General features: G+C 51.1%; 1 protein-coding gene across 1 annotated transcript in view; it reads right to left on the bottom strand.

Annotated features, from left to right (window-relative positions):
• Positions 1-26,575, bottom strand: part of SPTBN4 (spectrin beta, non-erythrocytic 4) — a 119,288-nt gene that overhangs the window by 54,213 nt on the left and 38,500 nt on the right. The window contains exons 8-16 of the mRNA XM_010380845.2: positions 22,733-22,845; positions 22,450-22,637; positions 22,258-22,375; positions 21,832-21,990; positions 20,543-20,845; positions 18,203-18,353; positions 10,304-11,252; positions 8,396-8,533; positions 2,241-2,991 (exon numbers count right to left, since the gene is read on the bottom strand). Coding sequence (XP_010379147.2) covers positions 2,241-2,991; positions 8,396-8,533; positions 10,304-11,252; positions 18,203-18,353; positions 20,543-20,845; positions 21,832-21,990; positions 22,258-22,375; positions 22,450-22,637; positions 22,733-22,845 — 2,870 coding nt within the window. The remainder of the gene's footprint in view (positions 1-2,240; positions 2,992-8,395; positions 8,534-10,303; positions 11,253-18,202; positions 18,354-20,542; positions 20,846-21,831; positions 21,991-22,257; positions 22,376-22,449; positions 22,638-22,732; positions 22,846-26,575) is intronic.

The raw sequence follows: 26,575 nt of genomic DNA on the forward strand, positions 1-26,575 counted from the left end.
AAAAAAGAAGACAACTAAACTGGGTACTGTGTGACCTCAAGGAAGTTATTTTCCCTCTGGGGTTAGTTTCCTAACTGGTCAAATGGGTGGGTCAGGGCCGGGCACAGTGGCTCACACCTGTAATCCCAGCACTTTGGGAGGCCAAAGCAGGGGGATTGTTTGAGCCCAGGAGTTGGAGATCAGCCTGGGCAGCACAGAAAGATCCTGTCTCTCTCTTTTTTTTTTTTTTTTTTTTTGAGACTGAATCTCACTCTGTAGTCCAGGCTAGGGTGCAGTGGCACGATCTTGGCTTACTGCAAGCTCTGCCTCCCAGGTTCACGCCATTCTCCTACCTCAGCCTCCCGAGTAGCTGGGACTACAGGCACCTGCCACCACACCCAGCTAATTTTTTTTTTTTTTTTTTTTTTTTTAGTAGAGATGGGATGTCACCATGTTAGCCAGGATGGTCTCGATCTCCTGACCTCGTGATCCGCCCACCTTGGCCTCCCAAAGTGCTGGGATTACAGGCGTGAGCCACCACGCCCAGCCCCTGTCTCTATTCTTTAAATGGGTGGGTCAGAAAGGGTCTCTCAAGGCCACTCATTTCAGCTCCATATTTAGTAATCTTATGATTCAGGGGCTTTCTGTCCTTTCTCCCCTACTCCCTAGATCAGAATTTCCCAAGCCTTGGGCCACAGAGGGGTACTAGTCCATAGCCTGTTAAAAACTGGGCTGCATAGAAGGAGGTGGGCGGGCAAGTGAGCATTACTGTCTAAGCTCCGCCTCCTGTCAGATCAGCAGCAGCTTTACATTCTCATACGAGGGCAAACCCTATTGTGAACTGCACATGGGGGGGATCCAGGTTGCACGCCCCTTATGAGAATCTAATGCCTGATGATCTGTCGCTGCCTCCCATCACCCCTAGATGTCACTAGATGGGACCGTCTAGTTGCAGGAAAACAAGCTCAGGACTCCCACTGATTCTACATTATAGTGAGTTGTATAATTATTTCATTACATGTTATAATGTAATAACAATAGAAATAAAGCACACAATAAATGTAATTTGCTTAAATCATCCTGAAAACATTCCTCCTTCCTCCACCAGTTTGTGGAAAAATTGTCTTCCAGGAAACTGGTCCTTGGTACCAAAAAGATTAGGGAGCGCAGTGGCTCATGTCTGTAATCCCAACACTTTGGGAGGCCAAGGCAGGTGGATCATGAGGTCAAGATACCGAGACCATCCTCGCCAACATGGTGAAACCCCATCTCTACTAAAAACACAAAATTACAAAAACACAAAAATTAGCTGGGCATGGTGGCTCACGCCTGTAGTCCCAGCTACTTGGGAGGCTGAGGCAAGAGAATCATTTGAACCCAGAAGGCTAAGGTTTCAGTGAGCTGAGATCATGCCACTGCCCTCCAGCCTAGCTACAGAGTGAGACTCTATCTAAAAAAAAAAAAAAAAAAAAAAAAAAGATTGGGGAGCACTGCTGTAGATAATCCTCAAACTGGGTCAGCATCCTTTAGATAACCAGTATAGGCAGGCACCCTTTCTAAGATGGTCCCCAAACACTGGAAGCTACTCTTGGACAATCTGAAAACTGGCTGTTTCATCTTGCCAAAATTCTCAAACTTGGTTCCCATCCCGGAGCGATCTCCAAACTGGATTGGCTGCCCCGAGATAACCACTGCACTTGGTTCCTCATGCCACAAACACAGTTATTCTCTCCAGAGAATCCATAGTTGTCATCCCCAGAAATGAAGATATTGTGCTAATTTAGGCATCCACACCATGTAATCCACAATCACTGACTGACTCCAATAACCCCTCAGCCTGTTACCTACCTCCATAATCCTAATCCTTTGTTATCCATACCAAGATCTTTGAACCCCATTTAACCATCAATCAACCTCATAGTCTTATTTCCTTTCAGATAATCCACGAACCCAGGAAGCCACTCCAATAAATATCCACGTGCATTACTTACTCGGAATAGCCCACAAACTGTCACCTGTAATAAGACACCAACCTACCCCACTCATGATACTCCTCAAATTCTGTTACATACACGCTTCCACACACACTGGATGATCCACAAACTCAGTTACCCATTCCGGATGTTCTCTCAACTCCTACCCACTTCAGAACCCAGTGGTCCCAGCAAACACCCTCCTCCCCACCCCCGCATTTCTCTGTCCCTGCAATCCCCCGCGGTCTCGGACTCTCCCTCTCCGAAATGTACACCCCGAGTGGGCACCTGGTTACGCAGCACCACGAGCGCCTGGCGTAGATCCCGCAGGAAGAGCTGGTAGATGTGCGCCTGGACCAGCGCCTCCCTGCGCGCCTCCCACAAGCCGAGCAGTTTATGCCAGCCAAGTTCGAGGTGTGGCAGCCACTCGTCTAGTGCCAGGCCCGGGCCCAGCTCTGCGCCGTCGGCGGCCAGCAGCGCCTCGCTGGCCGCCACGATGCGAGCATAGTCTTCCTCGCGCTGGTCCACCTCCTCCTTGAGCGCAGCGTGGCGCGCCAGCAGCGCGTCCGCCTCTTCTAGGCTGTTGGGCAGGGGCCCCTCGCTGCCGCCCGCCGCTTCCTGGGCGCGCACGAGCCAGTCCAGGAAAGCGTCGAGGTCATGTAGGAAGCGCTGCAGGCGCCCTGCTGCAGCCACCGCCTCGCCGCAGGCCTGAGCCGCGCTGGCTAGCGCGCCCCACTCGGCGCCCAGCTCCTCCGCGCCCTGGTGCAGCCGCGCCGCCTGCGCCGGGAAGCGCGCGGCCAGCAGGGCTGCCTCCTCCAGAAGGGCCGCCTGGCGTGGCTCCAGCGCCTGCAGAGCGGCCTCTAGGCCGCTAAGACGCCACTGCAGGGCGCCGCCGGCGCGGGGCGCGCTCTCCACAGCTCGCCGCTTCTCACGCACCTGGGCGCGCACCTCCGCCACCTCCAGCACGTGGTTCTCCACCAGCAGCACCGCGCTCATTTCTTCTTTGCGCTGTTCCACTAGCTCCACGATGCGGTTCCACCTGCCCAGGAGAAAAAGAGTGACTTGAGGAGGACAGGGACTCCTCTTGGGCGCGGAGGGCCCGCCGACGCAGGGTAGAATCCAGGCCCCAAGCCACCCAGCCATTGTGTGACCTCAGTTTCCCCAGTTTCTGCCGGTGTAAAATGGAACCCTACCCAGCACTTTTGCTTAGGGCAGCCGTTCTCAACATGTAATCTGATCGAGGACAAAACAATCTTCATAAAAATGTGTTAAGACGCCATTTGCTTTTTCACTCTCATTCTTTCCCGAGAGTTCAGTGGAGTTTTCCAGAGGCGGCAGGAGAGGCTGAGTGCAGAAGCCGACTCTGACTTAAGAGAAGCCCAGCTGCCATCTCTTAAACCAGACTTTAAAGAGATTTACAAAGGTACGAAATAATGCCATTCTTAGTACATTTTTTGTTATGAAAAGTTTTTTTTTTTATAAAAATATGTTAGTTGCCCGGGCGTGGTGGCTCACGCCTGTAATCCCAGCACTTTGGGAGGCCGAGGCGGGCGAATCACGAGGTCAGGAGATCGAGACCATCCTGGCTAACATGGTGAAACCCCATCTCTACTAAAAATACAAAAAAAATTAGCCAGGCGTGGTGGCGGGCGCCTGTAGTCCCAGCTACTCGGGAGGCTGAGGCAGAAGAATGGCGTGAACCCAGGAGGTGGAGCTTACAGTGAGTCAAGATGGGGCCACTGCACTCCAGCCTGGGCGACAGAGCGAGACTATATCTCTAAATAAATAAATATAAAAATATGTTAGTTATATTAACATATTAGATATTTAGATTTTTTAAGAAATTTTAAGACCTGAGATATCACTATGTTGTCCAGGCTAGAATGCAGTGGCTATTCACGAACTCGTTTATGGCACACTGAAGCCCCCAATTCCCAGGCTTAAGCGGTCCTCCGACCTCAGCCTCCTGGGTAGCTGGGACGACAGGCAGGCACCACTCCCAGCTTATTGTTATTTTTAAATAACTATGTTTTCAAATTTCTCAGCCAGGTGCAGTGGTTCACACCTGTAATCCCAGCACTTTGGAAGGCGGAAGCAGGTGGATCGCTTGAGCTCAGGAGTTGGAAAGCAGCCTGGGCAACACAATGAGACCCATAAAATACAAAAATTAGCTGGGCTTGGGGGCGCACACCTATGGTCCCAGCTACTTGGGAGGCTGAGGTGGGAGGATTGCTGGAGCCTGGGAAGTCGAGGCTGCAGTGAGCCATGATTGTGCCACTGCACTCCAGCCTGGGTGACAGAGTGATGAAACCCTGTCTCAAAATAAATAAAAAGAAAACATTTAAAATTTTCTCAGTATTAAGTTCTAATATAGTAAATAGCAATAAATATGACTCACTAAAACAAGCTCTTGGGGTCCTCAATAGTCTGGGTTTATTTTATTTTATTTTATTTTATTTTATTTTATTTTATTTTATTTTATTGAGACACAGTCTCACTCTGTCGCCCAGGCTGGAGTGCAGTGGCGCAATCTCGACTCACTGCAAGCTCCACCTCCCGGGTTCAGGCCATTCTCCAGCCTCAGCTTCCCCCGTAGCTGGGACTACAGGCACCCGCCACCACACCCGGCTAATTTTTTTGTATTTTCAGTAGAGACAGGGTTTTGCCGCGTTAGCCAGGATGGTCTCGATCTCCTGACCTCGTGATCTGCCCGCCTTGGCCTCCCAAAGTGCTGGGATTACAGGTGTGAGCCACCGCTCCCGGCCTGTTTTGTTTTTGAGACAGAGTCTTGCTCTGTTGCCCAGGCTGGAGTGCAGTGGCACCATCTCAGCTCACTGCAACCTCTGCCTTCCAGGTTCATGGGATTCTCCTGCCTCAGCCTCCCAAGTAGCTGGGATTACAAGTGTGCACCACCACACCCGGCTAGTTTTTGTATTTTCAGTAGAGATGGGGTTTCATCACATTGACCAGGCTGGTCTCAAACTCCTGACCTCAAGTGATCTGCTCACCTCGGTCTGCTAAAATGCTGGGATTACAGGTGTGAGTCACCATGACCTGCCTATTTCTTGCATAAAGCCATTATAATTCTCTAAATATCTTGTTCATTTATTAGCGTATTTAACTGTTTCTGTGCCCTCTCTAGAATGGACACACTACAAGGACAGAGATTAGGACTCTGAAATCAGACGGACCTGAGTTCAAGTTCTGCTCTAGCCAGATTTGCCATGTGACCTAGGGCAAATCATTTCCTTCTCTGATCTTCAGTTTCCTTATCTGGAAAATGGGGATAATAAAGTCCACTTCATTGAGTGTGTAATGAGACCATGTGGCTAAAGCACTTGGCATATAGATCTCTCTACATGCTGTAAATTGTTACTGTTGTAGTTATCTTTTTAGGCTGGATGCTTTGCGATTGTCTCGGCTACAGAGGTTTTAAAATCCCTGGATATGGGAACTTTTTTTTTTATTTTGAGATGAAGTCTCGCTCTGTCGCCCAGGCTGGAGTGCGGTGGCCGGATCTCGGCTCACTGCAAGCTCCGCCTCCCAGGTTTACGCCATTCTCCTGCCTCAGCCTCCCGAGTAGCTGGGACTACAGGCGCCCGCCACCATGCCCGGCTAGTTTTTTTTGGTATTTTTTTAGTAGAGACGGGGTTTCACCGTGTTCGCCAGGATGGTCTCGATCTCCTGACCTCGTGATCCGCCCATCTCAGCCTCCCAAAGTGCTGGGATTACAGGCTTGAGCCACCGCACCCGGCCTGATATGGGAATCTTAACACCAGAGAGTCAAGAGCATAGTCTTTGGGTGGGGTGCAGTGGCTCTTGCCTGTAATTCCAGCATTTGCGGAGTCCAAGGCAGAAGATCACTCGAGCCCAGGAGTTCGAGACCAGTCTGGGCAACAAAGTGAGACCCGATCTGTACAGAAAATACAAAAAGTAGCCAGGTGCAGTGGTGCGCACCCATAGTCCCGCTACTCAAAAGGCTGAGGCAGGAGGATTTCTTGAGCTCGGTGGGGGGTGAAGGCTGTAGTGAGCCATGATTGTACCACTGCACTCCAGTTTGGGTGAACGAGCAAGACCCTGTCTCAAAAAAAAAAAAAAAAAAAAAAAAAAAAGAGCACAGTCTTTGAAGTCAAACATATCCATCTTCAAAGCCCGGTTTGGTCCCCTAACTTGCTGTGTAACCTTGGACCTCCATCTTCACCTCTCTGAGATCCAGTTTTCTTCTTTCTAATGTGGGGTAGTTTCCACCCCATAGTGTTACCAGGAAGACTGGATATATTAGATAAACAGCTCCAGCTCAGGATTCAGCCAGAACTGCATTTGACTCCTACTTATAGACTGAGTAATCTTGGATAAGGAGTTCACCTCTTTGGACCTGTATCTTCATCTAGGAACCCCACCTGCACTGGGAGAATTGCTGGTAGTATTCCAGAGGTACTGTATTAGTTTGTTACTTATCTTAAAAGAGTTCTAGGCTAGTAGCAGTGGCTTACACTGTAATCCCAGCTCTTTGGAAGGCCTAGGTGGGAGGAGGCCAGGAGGTTTTGTTTGTTTGTTTGTTTGTTTGTTTTTGACATAGATTCTTGCTCTGTCACCTAGGCTGCAGTGCAGTGGTGTGATCTCCGCTCACTGTAGGCTCTGCCTCCTGGGTTCAAGCAATTCTTCTGCTTCAGCCTCCTGAGTAGCCAGGACTACAGGCGCATGCCACCATGCCTGGATAATTTTTGTATTTTTAGTGGAGATGGGGTTTCACCATATTGGTCAGGCTGGTCTCGAACTCCTGACCTCAGGTGATCCACCTGCCTTGACCTCCCAAAGTGCTGGGATTACAGGTGTGAGCCACCATGCCCAGCCACACCCAGGAGTTGTAAGACCAGCATAGCCAACATAGTGAGAACCCCGTCTCTACAAAAAAAAAAAAAATGTTTTAATTAGCTGGGCATGGTGGTGTGCACCTGTAGTCCCAGTTCCTCAGGAGGCAGAAGTGGGAGGATCGCTTGAGCCTAGGTGTCGGAGGCTGCAATGAGCCATGATCATGCCACTGTATTCCAGCCTGGGCAACAAAGCAAAATCCTGTCTCAAAAGAGAGAGAGAGAGAGAGAGGCTGGGCGCGGTGGCTCACGCCTGTAATCCCAGCACTTTGGGAGGCCAAGGCAGGCGGATCACAAGGTCAGGAGATCGAGACCATCCTGGCTAACACGGTGAAACCCCATCTCTACTAAAAATACAAAAAATTAGCCAGGCATGGTGGCGGGCGCCTGTAGTCCCAGCTACTAGGGAGGCTGAGGCAGGAGAATGGCGTAAGTAAACCCGGGAGGCGGAGCTTGCAGTGAGCCTAGATCGCGCTACTGCACTCCAGCCTGGGTGACAGAGCAAGACTCCATCTCAAAAAAAAGAAAGAAAGAGAGAGAGAGAGAGAGAGAGAGAGAGAGAGAGAGAGAGAGAGAGAGAGAGAAAGATCTGAATTCTAGGACCTTTACAATGGAAATTGGGATATTGGAATTTTTTTTTTTTTTTTTTTTTTTTTTTGAGACGGACTCTTGCTCTGCCACCCAGGCTGGAGTGCAGTGGCCGGATCTCAGCTCACTGCAAGCTCCGCCTCCCGGGTTTACGCCATTCTCCTGCCTCAGCCTCCCGAGTAGCTGGGACTACAGGCGCCTGCCTCGTCACCCGGCTAGTTTTTTGTATTTTTAAGTAGAGACAGGGTTTCACTGTATTAGCCAGGATGGTCTCGATCTCCTGACCTCGTGATCCGCCCGTCTTGGCCTCCCAAAGTGCTGGGATTACAGGCTTGAGCCACCGCGCCCGGCCTTTTTTTTTTTTTTTTTTTTTTTTTTTTTGAGACAAGGTCTGGCTCTATTACCCAGGCTGGAGTGCAGTAGCATAATCTCTGTTCACTGCAATCTCTACCTCCTGGCCTCAAGGCACCCTCCCACCTCAGCTTCCCGAGTAGCTGGGACTATAAGTGTGCACCACCATGCTTGGCTAAATTTTGTTTTTGTTTTTGTTTTTGTTTTTTTGTAGAGAGAGAGAGACGGGGTTTTCGCCATGTTGCCCAGGCTGGTCTCGAACTCATGAGCTCAAGTGATCCACCCATCTCAGCTTCCCAAAGTGCTGGGATTACAGGTATGAGCCACTGTGCCCGAAAGAACATTGGGATACTGTAAAAAGTTACATAAAGTGCTTGGGAATACTCCTGGCAGATTGTATATATTCAATAAATGATTTCTGGACAAATAAATGAACAGCCAACTGAAATGTCTGTTTTAATTTTACCACGTCATCACCAGTACTGGGGATTATGATTTTTGGTCAACACTTTGTTGATTTATCAGGTGGCCATTATGATTCCAAGGGTTTGAGATTGCACATCTTTGCTGTCCACGGTTGTGTGAGTGTGGAAGGGAAGGATGGGAGGGACTCCCAGCCCCAGGCCCTCCTACCTGCTGTTGAGGTGGTCCTGGCAGGAACGCACCTCATCTGAACTGGGGTGGCCTCCTTCCACCAACTCCTGGACCGTGTGGTTCACGTCCAGAACGCGGCCCATCAGGCTGTTCATCTCTTGGTCCAGGCTCTCGAATCTGCAGAAGGAGGATGGAGATGCTCAGACACCCGAACCCTGTGGACCTTGGTTTTATGAAATGCCTTCTACTGGTTCTGCTCCTAATTCTCCACCCTCCTTTTCAGCCTCCTTTGTGGGCTCCTCCTCTTTTACCTGCTGTTAATTTAATTTAATTTAATTAATTTATGTATATATGTATGTATATATTTATTGAGACGGAGTCTCGCTGTGTCACCCAGGCTGGAGTACAGTGGCGCAATCTCGGCTCACTGCAACCTCCACCTCCCGGATTCAAGCGATTCTCATGTCTCAGCCTCCCAAGTAGCTGGGATTACAGGCATGCGCCACCACACCCAGCTAACTTTTCTATTTTTAGTAGAGATGGGTTTTCACCATGTTGGCCAGGCTGGTCTCGAACTCCTGACCGTATGTGATCTACCTGCCTTGGCCTCCCAAAGTGCTGGGATTAAAGGCGTGAACCACCATGCCTAGCCTCTACCCGATGTTTAAATGTGAGTTTCCGCAGCAGCAACTCCACCCTGAGCCCTCTGGGTTTTCCCTCACACCCTTCTTCCGACGATTCCCCCAACCCCACAGGCTTGGTCTTCTCCCCTGAACTCATATGACAGTCACACCTCAGTCTTCAGCCTCAACCTCTTACCTTTTGAACCTGTCTTCAACCTAAAGTCTGCTGTATACCTTCTTGGGGCTATTCACACCCACCTGACTCAAATTTGTTCTTCCTCTGGGCCCCCATGTTGGGGACAGCACTGTCATCCCCCAGGCCAGAGCCCTGGGCTTGGTTTTAGAAAATTGCTCTGGCCCATCGGCCTCCATGGCCTGTCTGTCTACTTACTTCCAGCCCTGGTCTAATCCGTTCCGCTTCATCTGGGTCCCCACCCCAGTTGCCTCTCCGGGTTCCCAGCCACAACTCTCAACTGCTCCAACCCACCCTCCACATGGCAGCCACTGAGGTCTATTTTAAGCTGGACATGGTCCTCCCATCTTTAAATCAATGTTTCAAAGAACTGGGCAACTGCGGGCATAGTAGGGGCAAGGAGCAGCCCTGTGTTTCCAGCAGTGCTCAGCATAAGACCTAAAAAGGCATAGGCACTCAGTACTAACACCTGCTGAATGAATGTATGGATGAACAAGATGCTCAGAGAGAGTGGTGCAGAGGGGGAATAGTCATTGTTCACCCACTAATTGAACAACTCATTGCTAAGTCAGCCAACAGACAAGTCAGTATATAATATGTCATGGGATGGTAAGTGCTACAAAGAAATGTAAAACAGGATGAAGCAATGGAAAATGTCAAGGGTCAGAGCTATTTTAGTAGCTTAGGGAGGTGACATTTATGCAGAAGCATTGGGAGGCCTCCCAGAGGAGGGGCCAGGCTGAGGTGTCCCTGTAGAAGCACAGGTCGTTTATTTCATGCTTGGCGAATGTAAGCCTGGGTAATAAGAGCAAATGCTGGGGGAATGCTTCCTCTACCCCCAGGCATTTACTTCATGTTCTGCATGTATGAACTCATTTACCCTTCATCACAAGCTTGGGTAGGGACTAATACCACTCCCATTATACAGGTGGGCAAGCTGAGGTTCAGGAAGGTTAGGCAGGTTGCAAACCTTCTAACTGTCACAAAGCTGGTTATGAGTGAAGCAGGGATTGGAACCCCTAGTTCCAGCTGAGCGAACATGGGAACTGTTGAACCAATGAAGGTGAGACTGGGTGCATGAGGAATTGGACCCCGGAGTCCCACCCCGGAGTCCCACATGTGTGCGCTCACCGGTGCTGCACCACCTCAACGTCGTCGAGTGAATCGGGCACACGCATGGAGAGCAGCCATTGCTCCTTCTCGCCGATCCACAGCTCGCACGCGTGCACCTCGCCAAACATGCGGTAGACAGCAAGCGCGTCCCGCAGCCACTGGCGCCGCAGCGCCGCCACTTCGGTCACCTCAGCGAACAACTGCTCGGCTTCCACCACGCGCACCTGCAGCGCCACCACCAGCGGCCCTGCGCCGCTGGCACCCCCGAGTGTCGCCAGCTGACGTCGCAGGCCGCTCACTGGCCCGCGATGCGCCTCCACCTCTCCGGTGAGTGCGCGGTGCTGGCGTGCCAGGCGGCGGCTGGACGCTTCGTCGTGGCCGAAGTCGCCGGCGGCTGCCAGGCGGTAAGCGTCGCGAAGCCAGTCCAACAGCCCATCGAGGTCAGCGCCAAACTGGTGCAGCGCCCGCGCCTCCTGCAGCCGCCGCTCGCGCCGCGCAGCCGCCTCTTCCAGCCGCTGCCAGCGGCGCCGGGCGCTCGCCGCGCGCTCCGCCAGGCCCACCAGCTGCACCGTCTCTGCTCCCGGGCCGACGGTGCCGCCGGCTGCAACCAGCTCCTCGCCACACCGCAGGGCCTGCTGCAGCAAAGCCCGCCGCCCGCCCAGCTCACCCTGCAGGATCTTGTGCTGGGCCAGGAGACGCGCGGTGCTGGACAGGTCATGCGCGCCGCCCGCCGTGCCCGCTGCGCCCGGGGCGCCCGCCGCACCGCCGCCGCCCGCAGCCTCCAGGAGGCGCTCCTTGTCGCGCGCCCAACTCTCGGCCTCCTCCAACTCCTGCAGCAGCGCCCACAGGCTCCGCGAGGCCTCCAGCTCCGCCCGTCGCCGTGCCGCCTGCTCCTGCAGCTCCGCCAAGCAGCCGTGCACGTGGTTCACGCGGTTGCAGATGACCTGCGGGTCGCAGGGCTGGTAGCCTGAGCCAGGAGAAGGGGAGCATCCAGGATTGGTCACAAGCCAAGGGGCGCCCAAGAGAGGATGGTGCGGGCTACCTACCCTGTCCTTGGTGTGACTTCATCAGGTGCCGGGTCACGCGGCTCCTCTTGCGGGCAGCCTTCCCTGACACCCCAAGGCTGGAGCAGGCTCCTCCTCGATCCTCTCAGGCTGCTCTGCTTCCCCATCCCAGCCCTGACTATGCTCTGTTGTCATTGCTTTATCCTGTCTCCCCTGCTGGACTGAGAGCTCCTTAAGGACAGGACCTGGGGCTGTCACACCCTATCCCAATCACTGCCTAGCAGAGGGTGGCACCCAGAGCTGTAGCCTAGTGAATGTAGTGATTTGTTGACCGAACGATGGATGGATTCAGAGCATCTCAGATTCTGTATATTTGAGTGAAAACTGTGCTTATGTCAGAACTGAGTCAAAAGAAACTTCTTTGGTTTTCGTTTGTTTGTTTTTTGAGACAAAGTCTTGCTCTGTTGCCCAGGCTGGAGGGCAGCGGTGCGATCTCAGTTCACTGCAACCTCCACCTCCAGGTTTAAGCGATTTTCCTGCCTCAGCCTCTCCAGTAGCTAGGATTACAGGTGCCCACAACCACGCCTGTGTCATTTTTGTATTTTTAGTAGAGACAGGGTTTCACCATGCTGTCCAGGCTAGTCTCAAACTCCTGACCTCAAGTGATCCGCCTACCTTGGCATCCCAAACTGCTGGGATTACAGGTGCCTGCCACCACGTCCAGCTTTTTTGTTGTTGTTGTATTTTTAGTAGAGACGGGGTTTCACTATGTTGGCCAGACTGGTTTTGAACTCCTGACCTCATGATCCACGCCCCCCTCGGCCTCCCAAAGTGCTGGGATTACAGGTGTGAGCCACCCCGCGCCCAGCGTGGAAATATTGTTTTATAAAACCTCTGTGTTAGTGTGTGTATCCATGTATGCATGTGAACTCTGAGTCATGAGGTAAGTGCATTTATTTTTTTAGAGATAGGGTCTCACTCTATCACCCAGACTGGAGTGCGTGGCACGATCATGGCTCACTGCAGCCTCCAACTCCTGGGCTCAAGTGATCCTCCCGTCTCAGCATCCTGAGTAGCTGGGACTATGGGCCCACATCACCATGCCTGGCTAATTTTTTTTTCTAAGTTTTTTGTGGAAATGGAGTCTCACTAGCTGGTCTCCAACATCTGGGCTCAAGCAATTCACCCACCTTGGCCTCCCAAAGTACTGGGATTACAGGCGTGAGCCACTGCCTGGCTGTGTATTTCTTACTGGATCATAAAAGTGAGAGAGAGACACTGCCCTAGGTGGAATGCGGGATTTCTGTAATTCTGGATGTTCACTGGTGTTGACTCAAACCACAAGGTATCCAACTGAATAATAGTTACAATAACAACAGCTTCTTGCCAGGCACAATGGCTTATGCCTGTAATCCTAACACTTTGGGAGGCCGAGGCGAGCAGGTCACTTGAGGTCAGGAGTTTGAGACCAGCCTGGGCAACATGGCGAAACCTCATGTCTACCAAAAATACAAAAATTAGCTGGGCGTGGTGGCGTGCACCTGTAGTCCCAGCTACTCAGGAGGCTGAGGTGGGAAGATCACTTGAGCCAGGGACGTTGAGACTGCAGTGAGCTGAGATAGAGCTACTGTACTCCAGCCTGGGCAACAGAGCGAGACTCTGTCTTAGAAAACAAAACAAAACAAAACAAAAAAACAGCTTCCATGTACCCAGCCCTTACTCTGACACAATGTCATTTGATCCTTACAACCATCCTGAGGCCAGTATCCTTATCAGCCCCATTTTCCAGATGAAGAGACTGAGCCTCAGAAAGAGGAAGGATTGCCCTAGAATCAGCTAAGAAGCGGTCCATCAGGAGCTCACACTCTGGACCACCCACCAGGCAGCGCTGCCTCCCATCCCCATGACAACGCACTCCCCACACTCGCACTCCCCACACCGGCCCCTCTGCTGTATTCTCGGGGCTGCTGATTGTCACAGGAGCCAAGAACTCACAAGGCGAGGGCAAAGGGAGCTTCCCGAGACAAACCTAGCTAAGGTGAAGGAGAGGGTCCCAACAACCTCGCCTGGAGATGAGATGGGGATGGGAGGGGGCTGAGCCAGGGTCAGGATGTCCGCACCAGGGCGTGGAGGGAAACTTCAGCATCTGCATTTAGGATGTGACCCATGTCGGCTAGGGCGAGAAACTTCCCCACCAACCTGCAAGCCAGACAGGTTCTCCCTTTTCTAATAATGCTCCAAGATTCCAAAGGGCTGTGGGCTCCGGATAAAGGAGGAAAACATCTTTTTTTTTTTTTTTTTTTTTTTTTTTGAGACGGAGTCTTGCTCTGCCGCCCAGGCTGGAGTGCAGTGGCCGGCTCTCAACTCACTGCAAGCTCCGCCTTCCGGGTTCACGCCATTCTCCTGTCTCAGCCTCCCGAGTAGCTGGAACTACAGGCGCCCGCCTCATCGCCCGGCTAGTTTTTTGTATTTTTTAGTAGAGACGGGGTTTCACCGTATTAGCCAGGATGGTCTCGATCTCCTGACCTCGTGATCCGCCCGTCTAGGCCTCCCAAAGTGCTGGGATTACAGGCTTGAGCCACCGCGCCCGGCCAGGAAAACATCTTAACGGAGAGATACGGACCAGCCTCAAGACCCTCTTATCAGCTCCATGGCCTGGGCCTCAGTTACCTCATCAGTGAGAAAGAAAAAAGTAGTCCTGACTGCCACCAGCACTGAGGGCTAGCCATGGTGTTCTGAGGAGTATAAATAATCTCACAGGCTGGGCGCGGTGCCTCACACCTGTAATCCCAGCACTTTGGGAGGGCGAGGCGGGCAGATCACCTGAGGTCAGGAGTTTGAGACCAGTCTGACCAATATGGAGAAGCCCAGTCTCTACTGAAAATATAAAATTAGCGGGACATGGTGGCGCATGCCCGTAATCCTAGCTACTCAGGAGGCTGAGGCAGAAGAATCGCTTGAACCCAGGAGGCGGAGGTTGCAGTGAGCCGAGATCGCGCCATTGCACTCCAGCCTGGACAACAACAGCAAAACTCCATCTCAAAAAAAATAAAATAAATAAAAATAATAATCTCCGGCCGGGCGCGGTGGCTCAAGCCTGTAATCCCAGCACTTTGGGAGGCCGAGACGGGTGGATCACGAGGTCAGGAGATCGAGACCATCCTGGGTAACACAGTGAAACCCCGTCTCTACTAAAAATACAAAAAACTAGCCGGGCGAGGTGGCGGGCGCCTGTAGTCCCAGCTACTCCGGAGGCTGAGGCAGGAGAATGGCATAAACCCGGGAGGCGGAGCTTGCAGTGAGCTGAGATCCGGCCACTGCACTCCAGCCTGGGCGACAGAGCGAGACTCCGTCTCAAAAAAAAAAAAAAAAAAAAAAAAAAAATAATAATAATAATAATAATAATAATCTCATAGAAATGGCCAGGGAAAGTGGCTCCCACCTGTAATCCCAACACTCTGGGAGGTGGAAGCAGGAGGATTGCTTGAGCCCAGGAGTTCAAGACCAGCCTGGGTAACATAGAGAGATCAAGTGTCTTAAAAAAATAAATAAATAAAATAAACAACAACAATAATTAAAAAAAAAAAAAACTCACAGAACACTCATATCAGATGGGGCCACTCTGCCCATGATGGAGTAGGACAAAACCAAGCTCACTCCATAATCATGCCTGAGCATAGACAAAATCAAGGTCACTGTGCAAACCACAAAAATGACCACAGGCCGGGCGCGGTGGCTCAAGCCTGTAATCCCAGCACTTTGGGAGGCCGAGACGGGCGGATCACGAGGTCAGGAGATGGAGACCATCCTGCCTAACACGATGAAACCCCGTCTCTATTAAAAAATACAAAAAACTAGCCAGGCGAGGTGGCTGGCACCTGTAGTCCCAGCTACTCGGGAGGCTGAGGCAGGAGAATGGCATAAACCCGGGAGGCGGAGCTTGCAGTGAGCTGAGATCCGGCCACTGCACTCCAGCCTGGGTGACAGAGCGAGACTCCATCTAAAAAAAAAAAAAAAAAGACCATGCATCCCCCTCACTGGCTAAGATGAATGACAGCTGCCAATGACTGCAATAGCCTCCTTCTGTTCCTCCTACCACCTAGATCAAAATGATTAAGATGCCCGATCACCTAGTCACCCCCATATTCTGACATCATCCAATCCACAGCACAACTCACTACACTGAATCATCTTCCAAATCACCTAACACAAGCCCAAATCCTACAATAAGCCCCCAGTCATATATATATATTTATTTGAGATGGCATCTCACTCTGTTGCTCAGGCTGGTGTGCAGTGGCATGATCTCAGCTCACGGCAACTTCCACCTCCCAGATTCAAGCAATTCTCCTGCCTCAGCCTTCTGGGTTGCTGGGATTACAGGCATGCGTCACCATGCCCAGCTAATTTTTTGTATTTTCAGTACAGATGGGGTTTCACCATGTTGGCCAGGCTGGTCTCGAACTCCTGACCTCATGGAATCCACCTGCCTCGGCCTCCCAAAGTCCTGGGATTACAGGTGTGAGCCACCGCACCCGGCCCCCCATCACACTTTCTTGCTGAGATGCCCCACAGCTCCCCATGGTGCGTGTAAAGAGCCACCAAACCCAACTTGCTTTGACCACAGAGGGACTCCTGGTGCTCTCTCTGGCTGGAGGGCATCGACATAAGTAAGACAGGAACCTTATTAGAGCCAGTCTTGGTTTTGCCTATCAGCATCCATGACCCTGTGTCTGGTAAGGGCGTCCCTTTCTCCTCTTTTTCAGTCTAAGTCTTTGGAATGGGCTGACCCCATCCTGGCCCTGGGATAGGTGTGTCACATGCATGTGGCCAATTAGATCCCTGCATACCCTGGGGCCACAGCGATTGGCTGAGCAATGATGGAATCCACTGTGAACCAATGCAAGCTCTCCTAAGACTTTTTGTTAGAACTCTTGGGAGAAAGGGGCCTGTGTCCCATTGGCTCTGATAACCTGTTAGGATGTATACCCAGGGCTGAATGATCCCAGATTTATACCACAAGGGGCAGAACTGCTTGACAGTGACACCAACACAGAGACTAGAGATGGAGAGAGGAGAGAGATAAAGTTTTTTGTTTATGTTTTGAGAAGGAGTCTCACTCTGTCACCCAGGCTGGAGTGTGCCTGGTGGTACGATCTTGGCTGACTGAAACCTCTGCATCCTGGGTTCAAGCAATCTTCCCACCTCAGCCTCCCGAGTAGCTAGGATTACAGGTGTGCACCACTATGCCTGGCTAATTTTTTTTGTATTTGTAGAAGAGATGGGGTTTCACCATGTTGGCCAAAGCCTAACCTCAAGTGATCCACCTGTCTCGGCCTTCCTAACACCTAACACATAAGTGTTAGGATTACAGGCATGAGCCACCAAGCCTAGCCTGAGTCTTTTTCTTTTTTGATATAGAGATGGGGTCTCGCTACGTTGCCCAAAACTCCTGGCCTTAAGCAATCCTCCCATCTTGGCGTCCCAAAGCTCTGGAATTACAAGCATGAGACACCATGCCTGGTCTCAGATGGAGTCCTAAAAGCACCCTTGAGCCACACCTGGATCCAGCCATGCCTGAAGTAAAACCCACCCTTCCCCAGACTTTTTTTTTTTTTTTTTGGTGACAGGGTCTCAGTCCAGTTGCCCAGGCTGGAGTGTAGTGGCAGTCTTGGCTTACTGCAGCCTCGACTTCCCAGGTTCAGGTGATTCTCCCACCTCAGCCTCTGGAGTAGCTGGGACTACAGGCATGCATCACCATGCCTAGCTAATTTTTTGTATTTTTGGTAGAGACGGAGTTTCGCCATGTTGCCTAGGCTTCCCTGAACATTTTGGTTACGTTAGCCAGTCCACTCCTCTTTTCACCTTAAGCCATTTGAACTGAGTTTCTATTACTTGCAGTTAAACAGGCCCTGATTAACATTACTTAGCACAGGTTTTCTTGTTTGTTTTTTAAGAGACAGGATCTCACTGTGTCACCCAGGCTGGAGTGCACTGGCATGATCATGGCTCACTGAAGCCTCCAATTCTTGGCCTCAAGTGAGCCTCCTCCCTCAGCCTCCAAGTAGCTGGCACCACAACCACAGGCATGTATCACCGTGCCTGGCTGGCTTATTTATTTATTTATTTATTTATTTATTTATTTATTTATTTTGGTAGAGATGAGTTCTTTCTATGTTGGCCAGGCTGGTCTTGAATTCCTGGGCTCAAGTGATCCTCCTGCTTTGGCCTCCCAAAGTGTTGGAATTATAGGCATGAGCCACCATGCCCAGCCTGCACAGGTCTTTTTATTTTATTTCATTTTATTTATTTATTTTTTGAGAGGAAGTCTTGCTCTGTTGCCCAGGCTGGAGTGCCAGTGGCGGGATCTCAGCTCACTGCAGCCTCCACTTTCTGGGGATCCAGCGATTCTCCTGCCTCAGGCTTCCAGGTAGCTGGGATTACAGGCACATGCCACCATGCCTGGCTAATTGTTTTTTGTATTTTTAGTAGAGATGGGGTTTCACCATGTTGGTCAGGCTGGTCTCGAACTCCTGACCTCAGGTGATCCACCCGCCTAGGCCTCCCAGACTGCTAGGATTACAGCTGTGAGCCACCACACCCAGCCAACACACAGGTCTTTTTAAATGGTATTCGTTGAGAGCAATCTGTGAAGGGCTTGGCACATAACAAGTGCTCAATAAATGTGGGTTATTACTGCAGAATCTAAAGCAGGAAGAGGTCAGGTGGTCCATCCTGCCACTCAGGGCATTGATTCTCCCCATGACTTCCTTAATGGAATGTGATCTTAGGCTCTGCTTAAATGCCTCCAAGGACAAGGAGCTCACTCTTTTCTCAGGAGTCACTCTTGCCTCTATCGGCAACAGTCCCAAGAGTCTCCAACCCCAGCCCCAGCCCCAGCCCCAAGACTCACCCTGCAGCTGGGAGAAGCGCAGGGCAGCGGCATTGAGTGCCTCCACCCGCTCGCTCTGGGCCACAATGTCTCCCTCCAGCAGTCCATGCTTCTGCAACAGGTCGTCTGCCTCCACCAGGTGCTGCCCACACTCCGGGGACAGCAGCTGAGCCTACAAGCGGGGACAGCACTGAGCACACCTCTGGCACTGCCCTGGCCACTCGCCTCTCCCCCATCGCCTGTGCCAGCCCCTGCTGCTCTGCACTGTCACTCTCGACTCTGACCCGTCTTGGAGAGATATGGACCAGCCTCAAGACCCTCTTACCAGCTCTGTGGCCTGGGCCTCAGTTTCCTCATCAGAAAGAAAAAAGCCGAGCCCCGGCTGTTGTTGGCTGTCACAGCTAGCAATGGTGTTCTGTCTCTGTCTCCCTCTTTCTCTACCTGTCTCTCTCTGAATGTTTCCATCTCTCGTGGACTCTACATTTCTGGGCTCTGTCTCTGTCACAGTAGCTCAGTCTCTGCTTCCATGTCTTTCTTGTCCATACATCTTTGTCTCCATCTCTCTCTGCATCTCTCTTTCTACATTTCTACCCCTTTCTCTTTCTCTCTGTCTGTATCTTCCTTCCTTCCTTCCTTCTTTTCATTCTTTTTTTTTTTTCTCTTCTTCTTTTTTTGAGACAGAGTCTAGCTCTGTCGCCCAGGCTGGAGCGCAGTGGCACAATCTCGGCTCACTGCAAGCTCCGCCTCCCGGGTTCAAGCGATTCTCCTGCCTCCCGAGTGGATGTACCTTGCCCGGCTAATTTTTGGATGTTTTAGTAGAGATGGGGTTTTGCCATGTTGGTCAGGCTGGTCTCGAACTCCTGACCTCAGATGATCCACCTGCCTTGGCCTCCCAAAGTGCTGGGATTACAGGTGTAAGCCACCGCACCCGGCTTCTTTTTTTTTTTTTTTTTTTTGAGACAGGATCTCGCTCTGTCACCCAGGCTGGAGTGTAGTGGTGCAATCATGGCTCACACAGCCTCAACCTCCTGGGCTCAAGCGATCCTCCCACTTCAGAGTAGCTGGGACTACAAGGGCACGCCACCACACCTAGGTCGTTTTTGTTTTTGTGTTTGTTTTGTTTTTGTTTTTGTTTTTTTTGAGACGGAGTCTTGCTCTGTCGCCCAGGCTGGAGTGCGGCGGCCGGATCTCGGCTCACTGCAAGCTCTGCCTCCCGGGTTTACGCCATTCTCCTGCCTCAGCCTCCCGAGTAGCTGGGACTGTAGGCGCCCGCCACCTCGCCCGGCTAGTTTTTTTTTTTTTTTTTTTTTTTTTTTTTTTGTATTTTTTAGTAGAGACGGGGTTTCACCGTGTTAGCCAGGATGGTCTCGATCTCCTGACCTCGTGATCCACCCGCCTCGGCCTCCCAAAGTGCTGGGATTACAGGCTTGAGCCACCGCGCCCGGCCTTGTGTTTGTTTTTTTGACAGGATCTCACTATGTTGACCAGGCTGGTCTCAAACTCTGGGGCTCAAGCAATCTGCCTACCTCGGCCTCCCAAAGTGCTGGTACCGCAGGTGTAAGCCCCCATGCCCAGCTGGCTTCTATCTTTATTGTCTCATCTCTCTCTAGATCTGGTAGGTCTTTCTCTCTCTCAAACTGATTCCCATCTTCCTGTAGCCATGTAGATTTTCATTGTCACCTTTGTGTCTGCCTCCCCCTCTGTCTCTCTGATTTCTCTCCCTCTCTCTCAAACTGTCACTCTCTCTGTCTGCATCCCTGGCTTACTCTGTCTCTATATCTCCATGTCTTTTTTCATTTCTCTCTTTTTTTCTTTCTTTTTTTTTTTTTTAGACAGAATCACATTCTGTCATCCAGGCTGGAGTGCAGTGGCACCATCTTGGCTCACTGCAGCCTCTGCCTCCTAGATTCAAGCGATTCTTGAACCTCAGCCTCCCAAATAGCTGGGACTACAGGCACATGCCACCACACCCAGCTAATTGTTCTGTATTTTTAGTAGACGGGGGGTTTCACCATGTTGGCCAGGCTGGTCTAAAACTCCTGACCTCAAGTGATCTGCCCACCTCGGCCTCCCAGAGTGCTGGGATTACAGGTGTGAGCCACCGTGTCCAACATTTTTCTATTTCTCTATTCATCTCTGTCTCTTTCCCATTCTGTTTCTTTGTCTGCCTCTCTTGTCCATCTCTGTATCTTTCTCTCACTCTCTCTCTCGTTCTCTCTTTTTGTCTTCCTGGCTTTCTCTTTATCTTCTTCTATCTCTGCCCTTCCCTCTCCAGCTCCAGCTGTCTGTCAACGCTTTCAGCGTCTGTATCCTCCCCTCCCTCCTGGCACTCCACCCGCATCCGCGGCCCCCGCCTGGCACCTGCATCTCCTCCATCCAGTCCACCATGTACACCATCTCCTGGAAGACCTTCTGCAGGGCCAGGTTCTGCTCGAGCCGTGTCCGCCGGGCACCCACAAGCCCAGTTAGCAGGGCCCACTGGCGCAGGACGCTGTCACGCTGGGCTGCCACCCGCCGGATATCGTAGTAGCCTTCGGCCGCCAATGCCTGGGCCAGCTCCGCCACACCCTGTACCCGCTCCTCGTAGGCTGCAATGTCTGCCTCGATCGCTTCGTGTTTCTTCATGGCTGCCTCCACTGCGGGCAACTCATACCCAAAGTTGTCCTGGGGCAGTGAGCCAGACACTCACCCATGCTGCCTCAGCAGTCCACCTGTTACCTTGACCCTGTGTGACCCTGGGGACTCCCCCTCCATTACCTTGGAGACCGGCCCTGCCCTCCCTAGTTATCCTGGAGACCAGCCCCGCCCTCCCCTGTTACCCAGGTAACCTGGAGACCAGCCCCACCCTCCACTGTTACCTTGGAGACCAACCCCACCCTCCCTTGTTACCCTGGAGACCAGCGCCACCCTCCACAGTTACTCTAAAGACCAACTCCCCTCCCCTGTTGCCCTGGAGATCAGCCCATCTTCCACAGTTACCTTGGAGACCAGCCCCATCCTCCCTTGTAGCCCTGGAGACCAGTGCCACCCTCTCCAGTTACCCTGGAGATCAACCCCACCCTCCCCTGTTGTCCTGGAGACCAATCCAATCTTCCCCAGTTACCCTGGAGAACAGACCCACCTCCTCTGTTGCCCTAGAGACCAACCCCACTTTCCCGTTTCCCTGGAGACCAGCCCCACTCTCTCCAGTTACCCTGGAAACAAGTCCCACCCTCCTGTTACATCTCTAACCTTAAACTTGTTACTCAGGAAACAGGCCCATGCTTCCCCTGTCCTGGAGATTAGGGACCAGGTTTACCTGACTCTGTTACTTAGGAAACCAATTCTATCCTCTAGAGTTACCCTAGACACAAGATACAACCTCTCTTGTCATTTAAAACACTCCCCCTATTGCTGAAAAGACTAATTCTGCCCTTTCTAGTTACCCTGAAGACCAGCCTCACTCTCCCATTACCCTGGAGATCTGGCCCATTCCCCTCACCCAACAATGACTTAGAAGACCAAGTCTCCCTTCCCGTCCTCATTTATCACCAGGAAACTAATCTAACTCTTCCCTGTTGCCTAGGAGATCAAGTCTCCCTCTTTGGTCCCAGGACCATCAGCCCCGCTCTCCCTCCCTTTCCCCCGGAGCCAAGCCCTACACCTTGTACCTGGGAGACCAGACGCTGGTTCTCATTCAGCCAGCTCTCTCTCATAGCCACCTTGTGGTCAAACCTCTGTGCCAGTAGTTCCAGCTTCTCCTGCCGAATCAGCTCAGCCCGTAGGGCAGCCTCCCGCTCATGCTCAGCCTTCTCCAGCTCACCCCATGCCTGCAGGAGATGGGAGGAGGCAGTCAGACTCTGACAGCTCCCCACAGTTTAATGGTCTTGACTTAGTCCGAGGCCACTCATAGCATTATGGCAACTTCATGCAAATCGGAAAACATGTTGCTTCTTTATGACACTTTACTACTGAAAAACTGTCAGAATGAGTATCTAATCCATCATGCCTACAATGTGAATGACTCCCTTGAGCAGTGTGCAACCTATACAACTCCACAGTGCAACTCCACCTCTCCCCTGCATCCGTGGCCTTACCTTGTCAATATCCCAGATGCCACAGCCCTCCCGAGGCACAAAGAGGCGACGGTTGCAGGCACGCAGTTTGCTCTGGATGCTGAAGAGCAGCACCTCTAGGTTCCCCTTCTCCTGGAACCTGAAGGGGCATGAGCTCAGGAGCCCTGCCGTCATGCCACCCCTTCCCACCCTCCCTCCAGAGCTGGGCCTCACTTGACAGGCTTCTCCAGCGTGCAATAGGCCGTGAAAGCCTGGAGTTGCTGCTGCACCCCACTTAAGGAGTTGGCAAATTTCTGGTTGCTGATGAGGCCCACGGTGCGGTGAATCCAGGCCAGCAGCTCGGCCGCCAGCTCCTCGTAGCGTTCTATGATCTTACCCACCTCCAACACCTGGTCCAAGACCTGACACAGCAGAGGAAGCGGGGGTCAGCCTCATCCCACCCATGCCTGCCGCCAGCTCCCAGCTTCCCACTCACCCACTCCTTGGCTCCTTATACCTTCCCGATACGCTTCCCCTCCACAGCCAGAGCCTTCATCTTGGAGAAATAGTGGTAGAAAGAGACTACGTAGGTGATGATGGACTTCTCATCTGGAGCCTCCATGTTCACATCTGGAGGGAAGAGGGAGTGGGAAACAAGACAGTAGGCACTTTGACAGAGTGCTTGAAGGTATTGGGTGGAGGGATGGAGAAGCCACTCTCACTAGCTGTGTGACCTTGGGCAAGATAATTAGCCTCTCTGTTCCTCAGGTTTTGTCAAATAGAAATCTACCTCCTGGGATTAAATAGTGCCTGACACATATAAACCATCATAGAGAAATAGCTATACTTTTCTTTTCTCTTTTTTTAAGATGGAGTTTTGCTCTTGTTGCCCAGGCTGGAGTGCAATGGCATGATCTTGCCTCACTGTAACCTCCACCTCCCAGGTTCAAGCGATTCTCCTGTCTCAGTCTCCCAAGTAGCTGGGGTTACAGGCATGCGCCACCATGCCTGGCTAATTTTGTATTTTTAGCAGAGACAGGGCTTCACCCTGTTGGTCAGGCTGGTCTCGAACTCCTGACCTCAGGCGATCCGCCCACCTCGGCCTCCCAAAGTGCTGGCATTACAGATGTGAGCCACGGTGCCCAGCCTACACTTGTTTCTTGAACACACCATTCTACCTTCCACCTCAGGGCCTTTGCATGTGCTGTTCTCACTGTCTGGAGCACTGTTCCTCTTCTGTGTTCCTAATTCCCGCTTATGCTTCAGAACTCAACTCAACTTTTTACTTTTTTTTTTTTCAAGAGATGGAGTCTGGCTCTGGCTCTGTTGTCCAGGCTGAAGCACAGTGGTGCAATCATAGGTCACTGCAGCCTCAAACTCCTAGGTTCAAGCAATCCTCCCACCTCAGCCTCCTGAGTAGTCAGAACTAAAGGTGTGCACCACCATGCCTGGCTCACCTCAAATGTCCTTAGACAAGCTTCCGTGTTCACTGTGTCTATAGTTGGTAATCCTCATGTTATTCTCCTCTTAGCATCTTATGATGTCCTTCCCAGAATGTATCACAATTTGTAATTACCTACTCACTTACGTGATTATGTCATTATCTAGAGCTCGAGCTTCATGAGGACAAAACTATGCCTATTTTATTTTCTTTTATTCTATTCTTTTCTTTTCTTTTCTTTTTTTGAGGCAGAGTCTCAAGCTGTCGCCCAGGCTGGAGCACAATGGCGTGATCTTGACCTACTGCAACCTCTGCCTCCCAGGTTCAAGCGATTCTCATGCCTCAGCCTCCCAAGTAGCTGAGATTACAGGCACGCACCACCACGCCCAGCTAAGTTTTTGTAATTTTTTTTTAATAGACTTTTTCTTTTTTATAAAATAGAGACAGGGTCTCACTGTGTTGCCCAGGCTGATCTTGAACTCTTGGGCTGAAACAATCCTCCTGCCTCAGCCTCCCATAGTGCTGGGACTATAGGCATGGGCCACTATGCCCGGCCATATGCCTGTCTTAGTTACCACTGTTCTGCCTTCCCCGGCACACAGTAGATGCTAAATAAAAATTTGGTTAGCTTACAAATGGTGCACGAGGCTTGATGTCAAGAAACAGGCTTTGGGGGCAGCATCCACCTGAATCCCAGTTCAACACTTACTGCATGTCCTTAGAAAATAATCTGGCTTCTCTGAGCCTCAGTTTCCCCATTGTTATAATAAAGATGATCATGGTTCCTGCCTCCTGGGAACAATGTAAGTATTAGAAAGACCAGCCTGGCACAGAGGGGAAGCTCAACAAATTCTAACATCATTTTAATTGGTTGTTGTTTTTGCTTTTTGAGTCGGGATCTGGAGTGCAGTGTTGCAATCAGAGCTCACTGCAGCTTAAACTCCTGGGCTAAAGTGATCCTCCTGCCCTGGCCTCCTGTGTAGCTGGGACTACAGGTGTGTGCCACCATGCTCCAGCTAAGATTTTTCATTTCTTTCTTTTTTTTTCTTTTTTTTCTTTCTCTTTTTTTTTTTTTTTTTTTTTTCCGTAGAAATGGGATTTCGCTATGTTGCCCAGGCTGGTCCTGAACTTCTGGCCTCAAGCGATCCTCTTGCCTTAACCTCCCAAAGTGCTGGGATTACAGGCATGAGCCATCACCATGCCCGATTGATATCATTTTAATTTACCCATTGGATGCACAACAGTATACCTGGCCTTTACTCTTCACTGTGTTGTCCAACTGACATCCATTAGCACCTACTATGTACCAGGCACTGAGCATAGGATACAGCCATAAGAGGCAGGGTAGAGGACTGATTAAAACCATGAATTCTGGAGCCATAAGGTCTGGTTTCCTGATTTTCAGTGTGATGCTGGGCAAGTGACGTCACATCCCTGAGCTGTCATTCTCATCACTTTAGAAGACAGGTTAAGCCAGGAATGTGACTCAGGCCTGTAATCCCAGGCACTTTGGGAGGTCAAGGTGGGAGGATCGCTTGAGTCCAGGAGTTTGAGACCAGCCTGGGCAACATAGTGAGACCCCATCTCTAAAAAAAAAAAAAAAAAAATCAAAAATTAGCTGAGCATGGTGGTGCACACCTATAGCCCCAGCTACTCAGGAGGCTGAGGTGGAAGGATCGCTTGAGCACAGAAGGTTGAAGCTTCAGTGAGCCAAGATCAGACCACTGCACTCCAGTCTGGGCAACACAGTGAGACCCTGTTTCAAAAATAATAATAATAATTAAACAGGGTTTAAATATTAAATTCAGTTGGATAAAAAAATAAATAAGTAGGCCAGGTGTGGTAGCTCATGCCTGTAATCCCAGCTCTTTGGGAGGACGAGGCGAGCAGATCACTTGAGGTCAGGAGTTTGAGACTAGCCTGGCCAACAATGGTGAAACCCCATCTCTGCTAAAAATACAAAAAAAAATAGCCAGGCTTGGTGGCATGCACCTGTAGTCCCAGTTACTTGGGAGGCTGAGGCAGGAGAATCACTTGAACCTGGGAGGTGGAGGTTGCAGTGAGCTGGGATCGCCGCCACTGCACGCCAGTCTGTGACAGAACAAGACTGTCTCAAAAAATAAATAAATAAATATAAGAATAATAAATAAGTGAATAAAAACAAATAAGTAAAATAAAATGGCCAGGTGCAGTGACTCACACCTATAATTCCAACAGTTTAGGAGGCTGAAGTGGGCAGATCACCTGAGGTCAGAAGTTTGAGACCAGCCTGGGCAACATGGTGAAACTCCATCTCTACTAAAAATACAAAAATTAGCCAGGTGTGATGGCACACGCTTGTAGTCCCAGCTACTTGGGAGGCTGAGATGGGAGAATCACTTGAGCCTGGGAGGCTGAGGTTGCAATGAGCCGAGATCATGCCACTGCACTCCAGCCTGGGCAACAGAGCCAGACTCTGTCCCAATACATACATACATACATACATACATACATACATAAATACATAAATAAAATAAAATAAAACAGGGTTGATAAATTCTCTCTAACCAGGTCAGTGTGAAGATGAAAGTGAATAGCTCTGATAAAGTTCCCAGCCAGGTATTTGGCAGACAGTAGAGCTCAGAGGAAGGGAGCAGTTTGATTCGGAATGGGAGATGGGTGTCAGGGCTGATCCTGGATTGGGGCTGAGGCTGAAGTCAGGGATGGGGTTAGGGATAGACTGGAAAAGGAAAAGCAGCTGAGGATGAGGATGGAGTTGTAGGAGAGGTAGACATGGGGATGGGCTAGGGCGAAATGAGGTTGGAAATGGATTAGCGCAGGGATAGGAATGGAGCTGGAGCTGAAGATGTGGGGATGGAGACACTTGAAGATGGGGTGGCATTAGGGGTGGCGATGGCGTTGGAGGTGCCATTGGGTTTG

This window comes from Rhinopithecus roxellana, chromosome 12, assembly GCF_007565055.1.
Source record: "Rhinopithecus roxellana isolate Shanxi Qingling chromosome 12, ASM756505v1, whole genome shotgun sequence".
NCBI lineage: Eukaryota > Metazoa > Chordata > Mammalia > Primates > Cercopithecidae > Rhinopithecus > Rhinopithecus roxellana.